The sequence below is a fragment of the Papaver somniferum genome, chromosome 10 (assembly GCF_003573695.1).
Source record: "Papaver somniferum cultivar HN1 chromosome 10, ASM357369v1, whole genome shotgun sequence".
NCBI lineage: Eukaryota > Viridiplantae > Streptophyta > Magnoliopsida > Ranunculales > Papaveraceae > Papaver > Papaver somniferum.
This window is the reverse complement of record NC_039367.1, coordinates 93,367,748-93,379,669: the sequence shown is the minus strand read 5'-3', so window position 1 is coordinate 93,379,669 and position 11,922 is coordinate 93,367,748. Positions and strand designations below refer to the sequence as shown.

Sequence of the window (11,922 nt, the reverse complement as noted above, 5' to 3'; positions counted from 1 at the left end):
AAAAAAAGAATGTAAGCTTTAGGAAGACAAGAACATGGAAAAGAAAAGATTACTAAATGACGCTCATATTGTTATTTTCTGTTGCTCGATGTACTGAAGAATCAAAAAATGCTAAAGAAGTAACCAAAGAAATCAAAACGAACTCTCGAACACAACCAAAAAAAAGTAAAAAGAAAAAGAAAGATATGGCACAATTACAACACTTATTGCCTTTACTTTTTATTAACAAGAAGATTGTCTTCAGAAAGTAACTTATAACTAATTTTCATCTGTATGGCGCGGGCCTGACGAAACCAAAAATGTTATTATCCTCTCACTTTAATTATGCATTCCAATAAGAACCTCGTAAATTTGTCTGCTAAAAGCTAATTCTTCATTTACAACTTGTGCTTCCTGCTCTATATTGCCCACGTAGGTGTTCCACTTAAGGGAAACCAAACTCTTCACATAAGTCTCCAGGTTTAATGGTTTGTATGATACACAATTGAAAATATCTTCACCGAACTTCAAAGCTCTACGATGGCCGTCCTTTAAGTCATGCAAAATCAAAATTGTTGCAGTATTCCTCTTGGTCTTGTAGTATTCAATCTCTAGTATAATCTGTCCATTTTTTAAGCACTTAATCCTCCTCAAGCATTGAACTACTGGTTCCACATCAAACAACATCAATCTAGGAATGTTATAAATTTTTATCCAAGATTCCCTCACTCCATAATCCTTCATCAGCCATACTTCAAAGCTCTCCGTTTTAGTACTGCAAAGAATAACAAGACAACCACCCAACACATCCACATATTTATCATCAAAGTCCAGACTTCCTGGTTGTGGAATTTCTTGGACAACCCCCGTTCCAACATCTAAAGCAATTAATACTTCAGAGGAGGAGGCATTTTTTTCTAAAATTGATTTTGCAAACCAATGAAAAGCTCCACTACAGAAAAGCCCTGGTGTTGTATGGGTGTTCTTATCAAAAGGAAACTCATAAGGGATATATAGTGACTGTTTCCATGAATTAGACTTCAATGAATATGCACTGACAATCGATCCAGGGTAACCTAAACGGCCAACTCGAGAACCCGTAAAATTAATGAATATGTACTCATTAGCGTTATCATCATGCCCAAACCCATTTGCACGCACATCTACATACTGTCGATATGGATTTAGTGCAGTTGATATGGGTACTACTTTGTATTCTTCAGTATACGGATTCCAAATGCAAGGTAAATGACAAGAATTGAAAAAATAACTTAAACAAGCCAGCCCCTTGCAAGAACCCAAAATCTTAACATCAATGATATTAGGAATGATGTTATGATTAGGAAAACTGAAGGGATGCCGAATCTGCTTAATACCCTCGTCTTGAAAACGTGATAGTGGTGTTGATGAATTATCATATTCTAAAGAATATAACTTATTTATGCCATGTCTCACAATGAAAGTAAATTTGTTGCTAGAATTAAAAAAAATTGGGTCGGCGACTTGGATGTTCCAGGGTTTGCATACACACCTGAATCTAGAGAGAGATTTCGCTGGTAACTTGCAAAGAATTTCATGGATCATATCTTCGGGAAGACTTGGCAATGGCTGCATCGTATTCTCCTGGTTCTTGTTCTTCTGTTTGGAAGCTTGTTTTGACATTAGGGTTTGGTTATTCAACTTCATAGTTGTATTTGTTTTTCTCATTAGGGTTTTGGGGTAGTATTGCTTGCTGTATAACAGTAGTACTTATAAAGTATAAACGCGTGCATTTAATCATGGTAGTAGGTAGAACTTGTGCATCTACGTTCATTTCTAGGTAGGTGGTAGATCTTGTGCAAACAAATAAGGGAAAAAAATTGACCGTGCGCGCGCAAGCAAATTTGAACGAGCATCTCCGTCACCGTCGGATGAATAGGATGTGAAGTCATCAAATCTTGAACTTATCTAATAGCTTTTTACTTCCGGAATTTTAACTACATCTTACTGATTTTTCTAAATATTACTTTTTATTTCTTTTTCAAATACGTCCTTTTTCAAATACCTATCTTGTGTCGATCAGTTGGTATTCCTTGAATTTTAGCAGCAAGTACGTACTACTCTTGAGATTTACCTTGCTCAAAATGATGGTAGTAATATTTTAGGCATTATCTCCGAAATCATTAAGTTTTATGACATGATGGTAAACAAAGTCGCAGAGAAGATCAAAGATTGACCAAGATAGCATTGACAGAAACTACTCATGCTGCTAGTACCGTACTTCAGTAATCCGGATGGTTATAGAATTTTGTTAACTTTAATGCTTTTGCTTTATTAAGAGTAGGTTTGCTTTCTGCAAGTGCTTGTTAACTTACACATTACATCGCACAATTTTATAGAGCTCTTTTTGAAGTTACATACCTCCTGAATGTTAATTAGTTGTAGAATCTCCAATTTTCCTATATTATACTTGGATTTATCTATGAAAGCTTTGCAAAAGAGTATTTTGGCAGTGCGGGATTCAGTTATTGAGAGGATGGAGAAGAAGGGTGCACCATGGATAGTTCAAAGTACAAGAAATGATGCAAGCTATTAGCAAGTTTTAACATCCAGTGATAACTAAACATTCTCGTGACAAAGATATGCGGCAGTCTATGAAGGACCTTCAGGTTCATGTCGAGCTCAAGGTCAATAATTTGAAAATGATTAGATTTTGGCAAGATAGATGGTTCTTAAGCAGATGGCAGGTGGACTATATTTTCCAAAAGACTGAGTATATTGGATGCACTTGGTTAATAAGGCCTTAGATGGATGAGATGGAAGGACTCTGGGGATTTTCAGGCTCTTAGTAGAGATTGTAGTAGCCAGGTCCGTCTCTGAAGTTTCAATGGCCTTGTGCGAAAGAGAGGGGAACGCCTTTCTATCCAAAAAAAAATTTCACACATAAATAAAATCTACTTAATAGCATTGAAACGAAGTAATTTATGCCGCACAACTTAAGAAGAACGTATGGTAAAAAGTATTAGGAACTTTCCATCAAAAATGAAAACAAACACATAACTACTTTGGACTAAACTACGTTGATTAACAGATTTAAACAGAAATAAAATTTGAGGACTAAACTACATCTGAAACAGACTGAAGCAAATAGCCATCAGACAAATACTATTTCACTTTAAAACTTGCGATGTTGTTTCCCTGCTCTACGTAGTTCTTGACATACCTGCATTAAAGGAAGAAAAGAGCTCAAACAAGGAAACTAAAATGAAAAACGTTGCTCTCGGAAAGTAGACTATAATAGAACGTAGTAGTAGAAATGCACGGTGTAAGCAAAATTGTACAACTATAATAATAAATTGGTGTTGTAGGGGATATACATGTAAACAAATGTGAAAGTTACTGACCTAAATGTATTATGCAGTGAAAAATTGAAATGATATTGCTAACATAGAAGAACAAGAACATGTAGTATTAAATACTGACCTCTTATTAATTGTATGTCCATAGTCATTTAAACTTCGCTCGCCTTGCGTTTTTGCTAGAAAACTTATTTTCTCTTGTCTCTCTGGTTTCAATTTTGTTTTAAGATGCCCGTTGATTGCTTTATATGGTTTTCATTAGATTTAAGAGAAGTTAAATTATCCAAAATGTGCTATTTTTAGTTCAATTCCGACAAAAAGAAATAGTGAACCAGCTGGGCCCAATACTGAACACTGCATAAAAATACGCCTTCACAAATGGTACGCCTTGTACGGGAGCACACCTTGCTCCCCTTCAGAACCGGCCCTGGTAGTAGCAAAATAACTGGCAAGTGTATGTGGCATGATCTCGGACGGCAACCCACCAGAAATGAAGCAGAGCGAAGCACTAAATCATCCTCTATAACACTGGCACAAGAAAAGAGATATTTACCAGGCGCATGTGGAACGATCACGTGTAAAGTAAAAGAGTCGGATGTGATGAGTATCGGGAATCATGACATTAAATGCACTGACAGGGCACGTGCGATAAGCATAAGGGTCAAGTCATGGTGGACAAATGAGCAGAAAATAATCCACCACATGTTGGAGTGGTTGGATAAAGCGTATTTATCCATGGCACGGCCACCATGTTCCCATCCCTTTGGTTAAAAACTATCTTGACTTCAGCTAGCTTCTTCAACATTGTTCTAATTTGAAGAATCAAATGATTCAGTCTCCAAGGTTTATATACCTTCTATTTTATTAGCATTCTGACCACTTGTTCAGCAAATTCGGTTGCCAACAACACAGCTCTTGTTTCTGCTTCAACATGACTCAAAACGTCATGAGACATAGTGCCACGCCCTGTAAAATTAACTTCAGAGTCTCTAGACACCACTGCCCATCCACCTTTATAATTATCAAAGGAAGCATCCATATTGAGCTTTGTCCAATTAGTATCAGGTTGAATCCATATATTAGTCGACTTCTTCGATTGTATGACTAGGGAATGATGTTCTTCCTCTGGTAGTAAAGGAATAGAACAATTAAACCAGTATATATATATTTTTTTTGATGCAAACCAACAAGATATATATTATAACTTAAGGTTTGTACATAGCTTAAGCTGACAGGCTTGTTGATCATCCCTAATTATATCTAAGAATCTATCAGGGATGTCTTGATCATAAGCAAAAGATAGTCTGTCAGACCTTGATAAATTTGCTATAGCATGAGCAGCAGTACACTACGGGAAAAATCATCATTGACGACACAAGATAAGAGTTGCAGTATCCCTACGACAACTCTATTTCATGCATTGTGGAACGGGGGTATTGTAGAAAGTCCAAGTTTTTCTACAATGGTTGACAAATATTGTAAAGGGTGATGTGATTCATGGTTCGACAATAGTTTGTCAATGTTGTGATTCTCTTTCGATTTTTTTTGATAACCTAACATAACTCTTATTAGTATTGTGAATATTACAGTTAGTACACTTGTTAGCATTGTAGAAGTACCTTGATACAACTATACTATGTGTAGTAGGACTATCTTGGACAACACATAGTTATGATTGTAAATAAACTATTTTACAATACTTGTGAATAAGATCAAACCCATATTTCAGAATATATATTTCACTTTTGTCACTACTATTTGTGAAATGTAAAGAAACAACTAGATTAAACTGAAATGTAAATAAACAATTGGATTAAACTGAAAGATTCATTCAAATTAAACCAACCCCAGAGTTAAAGCATTCACATACCAATGTGATATACACAAAACATACAAAAAAGTGGCAGTGATATGTTTGTTACCAAAAGTTAAGTCTCCAAAAAGATCACAGAAGATTAAGAAGTCTATTGGTAGATTATTCTATCTTTGGGCCATGTGATAAAATTTGAAACAGCATCATGAACAGTTCTGAATTCTGAAGTAGCTTGGTAGACAAGAGCATCATCCACACAAGAAACCTTCACACATACAGTGTAGGCTCCAAGACCGATTGGTTTTCCATGTATCTGCTTACTTGGATCTGTTTCAGCAATTTCAGCCTCTGCAACCACCTCGTCCTCCTTGTACCATCTTAACAACTTACAAACTTGGAATCTCTTTGGCACTTGAACCTCATTTTGTTTCCTGACATGACTTGGAGTGGTATCAGTTGAGTCTCTTTCATTACAGATAACATTTCTGCTAGTGCTAGCCTCATGATTGTTGCTGGGACTTAACATGTGAGAGGGTAAGACTCCATTGCAGACACATTTTGATTTCATTCCCTATATTAAGACCAATCAGCAGTATGAGGGGCATTATCGAGTTTGAGTTTATCAAGAAAAGGAGACCTAATAAAAGACAAGTTAAATTCTCACCTCTAGCTGCACCACTCGATCACTCAATGCTTTATAGGATTCTTGACACTCTTTAATCATCATCTTATAGTGGGACTTCTTTAACTTCTTTCTTAACAAGCTCCCAGCAAAGACGAGTAGTAAGCTCCTCCATTTCTGCAAAGAAAGAAAATTCGTAAGGTTGAGAAAAATACTTCTCAAAAACGTGTCATGTTAAGAAAAATAACTAGCCATTCGAGGTAGAACATCAATAATTACATACTGTGATGATACCTTTCCATTGTTCCTGCAAGGGCAATTCATGCTTATAGACCGTCTATGCTGCCCAAGCAAAATATCCTCCACCAAAGAGAAAAAAATTGCTATCAGTATAAAAATCTGAAGTCATGACAAATTTGAAAGACCAATTTCAGTCTGACATCTTTGTCATTTTTCTAGCTAGATGAGTAGGAAACCAATATGATATCTTAGTGGAGATTTTTTAGAGATCACCAACTCTTGAGTTCAAGGAAACAAAGGAAAACAATTTGTAACCATCACTGTCATACTATATAAGTGCAACAATCACATTTCTCTGTTTTAATTTATAGTAGTTCATCGTGCAATGACTTACCATCACGAGTCCAATTGATTCTGCACCTTGAAAAATGTACCAACTCGAAAGCCTGGCTTGGATACATCAAACGTCGTGTTGTGAAAACTTCCACCATTGCGGCACGTCACGCTCGAGAGCAAATTGAATCTGATTCTCATGAACTCTTTTGGTGTTATAGATAGAGCAGTCACATTTCTTGAAATCAAAAAAGCTCCAAATGTGACTGCTTTATTTATAGCTCCGCATCCAACATCCAATACAACTCGAGTATGATTACCAAATGCAAATTCAGGAACCATCTGACAAGATAACATAAAATCTGAGTTGAGTAAAATCATAATAACATTTTTGTCAAATGTTAAGCTACTAGATTAAAACAGTTAAACTAACACTTCATCCATTTGATAAGTTGTACCTTGTCTCAGCTTTTTAGCTATGAAATCGATGTTTTATAACCTTCCGGTGGCGGAACTAAACAATTCAACCTCAGTTGATCTAAGCTTATCGATCATCTATTCGAGGACAATGCCATTCAAATTTCTCCTATTTCTCAGTTGAACTAAGTTTATTGATCTCTTCAACATTATCCAAACAAGGAATATAATCTCTGAAACCCTCAGAACAGAAAGAAAACTTGCTAATTTTAACTTTAGGAATATGGTATTGCAATTGTTCTCTATAAATTGTTGTTGATTGGTGTAGAAAACAATTTGTTGGTATCCATCAGACCAATGTTGTCCCAGATAAAAGAATACGAAAGCAATTACAACAACTTCTCACATTCGAATACTAATTCTAGCATCCTCTCCCATAAATCTAAGCATCTAGCTGCAACTGCACCATGAGCTCAATCATCTCTTTTGCGGTTCTTTTGCATTTCTAGCTCAGCAGAACCACAAACCACATTTGCAAATTCATATAAAACCCATCTCAATTCCACCGTCACCCAATCTGGTATCACCACCAACAAATCAACCACTGGATGCAACTTCAAATTCATTACTGCAAAAACCCATTAATATCATAAATTCCTTCTCAGACTCTCAAATAGCCATCCATTTCATCACAAACCAACAGCAAACACAAACCCTATATTTTCTATTCTTGATGGAAACCAACAGATCTTCAAATCGTCACTGTCAAATCGAATCACACCAACCCTAGATTCTATTCAGAGCAATCCTTCTCTTCACCTCGATCTGTAGCAGTAGCAATGACAAAATCTCCACCCTATTCAATCCTCTCTATTCATCACTCGTTTCTCATCTTCTTAACAGCAGCTGCAGCAACGATTTACATCTCGGCTTGATTTCAATCTCAAAACCCCCATACTCATCTTGAATCATTCCCATGAAAATCAGCAACAATCACCTTCTTCAAATCATTTCTCCACCATAATCAACATCACCTCAGACCCTTGAAAGTCATCACATCAGACAGAGAACGGAGTAGAAAAGAGGAGGAAATAGAGGAAATGATTTTCTTCATCTGTTTATGTCTTTCTTATTTAGATCCAATTTCTTAGAATCTGATAGATTTGTTGAAATTTTGAAATCCGATAGATTTAATGGAGTTTTTTTTCATCCGACAGTTAGGGTTTTCTTCTGTTTTAGAGAGACGGAAGGTAAGAGAGGAAACAAAAGTGAGTGAAGAGAAGTGAGAGCAAAAAAACTTTTATTTATGTATAAGAATTTGGACGGTGAAAGATATGATTTAAGAGTGTCATACGGATTATCAAGATTTTTGGATGGTAAAGATTTGATTTAAGAGTGTCATACGGATCAAGGAAAGTGTGTTTTCTTTGTGCTTTCTCTTTGTGTTAGTACGAACTCATGTTTTTGGTTTAATTATCAACCTTCCACATGGAAAAAAATCCAAAAAAAAAATTAATAAATTTATGACATTGTTATCGATATTCTGATATAAAAATATCCAAAAAATGTATAAGAATGAATCAGGAAAATGAAAAAATGAATTTGATAATTGGTGTGTTTCTTTGTGCTTTCTCTTTGTGTTTTTGTGCTTTCTCTTTGTGCTTCCGGTAAGAACGACGAATCTAACCAATATTCGGTAGGATTCCATGGAATATTCTCTGAAACCTTAACACAAACCCTTTTCTGGTGACTTCGAGAAAGAAAGTGGCTCCGAGCTCGAAACTTGGACTACTACAAGTCGAAAACTTCGTAAGAATGATGAAACCTTAAGCAAACCCTTTTATGGCGACTTAGAGAAAGAAAGTGGCTCCGAGATCAAAACCTGGCTGTAAGTAGACTACTATAAGTCGGAAACTTGATAAGAACAATGAATCCATATGTTCATATGTAAGATTCCTTCGGGATATCCTCCGAAACCTTAAAAAAACCCTATTCTGGCACATTGTATGCATACTCTGGCTTTGAGATTGAAACCCAGTCGTGAGTGGACTACTGTAAGTCGGAAACTTCGTAAGAACGATGAATCCGTCCATTTACAGGTAAGATTCCTTCGGAATATTCCCTGAAACCTTAAACAAACCATATTCTGGCATATTGTATGCATACCCTGGATCCGAGATAAAAACCTGGTCGTGGGTGGAGTACTATAAGTCGAAAACTTGGTAAAAACGATGAATCCATCATCTACAAGTAAGATTCCTTTTGAATATTCTCCGAAACCTTAAACAAACCCTAGCTATTCTAGAATATTGTATGCATACCCTGGCCCCGAGATCGAAACCTGGACGTGAGTGAACTATTATAAGTCAGAAACTTCGTAATTAAGAACGATGAATCCATCCATTTACAGGAAAGATTCATTTGGAGTATATTCCCCGAAACATTAAACAAACCCTATTCTGGCATATTGTATGTATACCCTGGCTTTGAGATCGAAACATAGCCGTGAGTGGACTACTATAAGTCAGAAACTTCGTAAGAACGATGAGTCCGTCAATTTACAGGTAAGATTCCTTCGAAATATTCCCCGAAACCTTAAACAAACCGTATTCTAGCATATTGTATGCATACGCTGGCTCCGAGATCAAAACCTGGCCGTGAGTGGAGTACTATAAGTCGAAAACTTGGTAAAAACGATGAATCCATCACCTACAAGTAAGATTCCTTCAGAATATTCTCCGAAACCTTAAACAAACCCTAGCTATTCTGGCATATTGTATGCATACCCTGGCTCTGAGATCGTAACCTGGCCGTGAGTGGACTAATATAAGTCGGAAACTTCGTAAGAACGATGAATCCATCCATTTACAGGTAACATTCCTCTGGAATATTTCCCGAAACCTTAAAAAAACCCTATTTTGGCATATTTTATGCATACCATGGCTCCGAGATCGAAACCTGGCCAGGAGGGGACTACTATATCAGTCTGATAGTTCGTAAAAACGATTAATCTAACCATTCATGGGTAAGATTCCATAGGAATATTCTCAGAAACCTTAAACACACAAAAATTCGTCAACATCGAGAAAGAAAATGCCTCCGAGATCGAAACCTGGTCAGGAGCGGACTACTATATAAGTCTGAAAGTTCGCAAAAACGATGAATCCAACCATTTACTGGTAAGATTCCATGAGAATATTCTCAATAACTTCGAACTTCCAGGTTCACGATTTTGGTCCTGGAAAATTTTCGGATATTTCTACCAATCTTAATAACCCTAAGTTAGTGATTTAACCCAACTTTTTTTTTTTTTTTTTGCAGAAGTGAGAAATTTTTTTGCAGAACCGGATAACAAAATAATTTTTTGCCGAAGTGAGAAATTTTTGGCAGAAGTAAGAAAAATTCTGCAGAAGTGAGAAAAATTTGTCGTATCCTTACGACGACTTTTCTTAAGAGTTGTGGAAAGGGATGTAGAAAAACTTTCATCACAACCATCCATTTCCATCTAAAGGGTCTATTACCCAGATCGATCAGTAATCTACTGAGGATATGTGTTGACTTTGGAACTTAGTGTTTTGAAATTTGAGTTATATGGTTTTAGAAGGGAAGTTACATTTTGAACTTAACCCTCTTTGGTGAAGTTGTTGTGATTGCAGAATGTGCCAGATTTTTCCAAGCAATAGGAGAGCAGTTTGAGAAGTATTTGTCTTATGCGATGCCAATGCTTACAGAGAAGAATGTATGTGATTGTTTACAGAGAAAAATGTATGTGATTGTTTACAGAGAAGGCATGTATGTGATTGTTTACAGAGAAGGCATGTATGTGATTGTTTACAGAGAAGGCTTCGCGCTGTTTGCGGCTCAGTCACCTGAGCATTATTTTTGAGCATTACATTTTGTTTTACAACTTTTATGAAGGGTTGTCATAAAGTTAGTGTATTAAAGAACCACAAACTTAACAGAACATGTGATAGTGTAGGTATGGTTAGTGGTGTATACTTCTATGCAGGAGGATGAGGATCAAATCCCCACATCCTCATTTCTTCCAACGTTCTATATTTTTACTTCAACAACACTTATAAGTGTTGTTATACATTCTTATTAAAAAAAGCCAAAAATTATGAACAATAAGGATGGTTGATGATCTAGACTTCCATGCAGTAGATTCATGTTCGAATCTCCCCTCTAACCTCATTTTTTCCAACATTCTATATTTTTAATTCAACAACACTTATAAGTGTCGTTATATGTTTTTATTAAAAAAAAGAAAAACAAATCAAAACTTGTGAACTTTAAGGATAGTTGATGATCTAGACTTCCATGCAGTAGTTTCATGTTCAAATCTCCCCTCTAACACTATTTTTCATCATCATATTTTGGGTTTCTTCAACAACTCTTGTAAAAATTATGATAGTCTTAGTCACTTCCTTTATGGAACAGAGTTGTTATAGCTAAATATCGTCACAACTCTTTTGCTTAAGGAGTTGTCGTTTTTTTTTCTTAGCGCAACCCCTTGTTTCCTAAGGGTTGGCAGTGATGATATACGACAACTCTTCCTTTGAAACCAGTTGTAAAACATAGGACTTTCTACGATGTTTAGCGAAGAGTTGTAAATCTTCAGTTGTAGATGTATATTTTTCCCGTAGTGGTATTTGAAGATCTTTTTACATGCTTTACCGAAATATTATAAGCAAAATATAGCATATGCCTTATTTCATCTACAAGGCCTTGATTCATCTAGTGAACCAAAGATTTGCGGTGTTTATAGAGTTTGTAACATTCTGACAGTCATTTTCCAAGACTACATTGCTGAAACCACTTTCTCTGACCCATATGATAGCTTCTTTCAAGGCCATACATTCCGCTTGCTCTGCATCTATTCCTCCATTGAAATATTTGCCTCTGATTCCCCTGCAGTGCCCTGATGAGTCACGAATAATCAAGCCAATGGAAAAAGAGTGAGTATCATCATCAAAAGAGGCATCTAGATTAATTTTAAGCTGATTAAGTTGAGGTGGTTCCCAAATTTCACGTGATTTGTTTTTATGCAACTTAACAATTGAACAGCATTGTTTCACCATAGATTTTATGGAGTGAACTGTATAAAGTATATTTTGGTTTTTGTTCTCGAAAACCTTGGCACATCTGTTTTTCCACAATGTCCAAGATGTAATCATGAG

At 36.1% G+C, this 11,922-nt stretch overlaps 1 protein-coding gene across 1 annotated transcript; it reads right to left on the bottom strand.

Annotated features, from left to right (window-relative positions):
• Window positions 1-318: 318 nt before the first annotated feature.
• On the bottom strand, window positions 319-1,665 carry LOC113315960 (F-box/kelch-repeat protein At3g23880-like). The gene has a single exon (XM_026564198.1). The coding sequence runs from the start codon at window positions 1,663-1,665 to the stop codon at window positions 319-321; it is 1,347 nt and encodes a 448-aa protein (XP_026419983.1).
• Window positions 1,666-11,922: the final 10,257 nt, after the last annotated feature.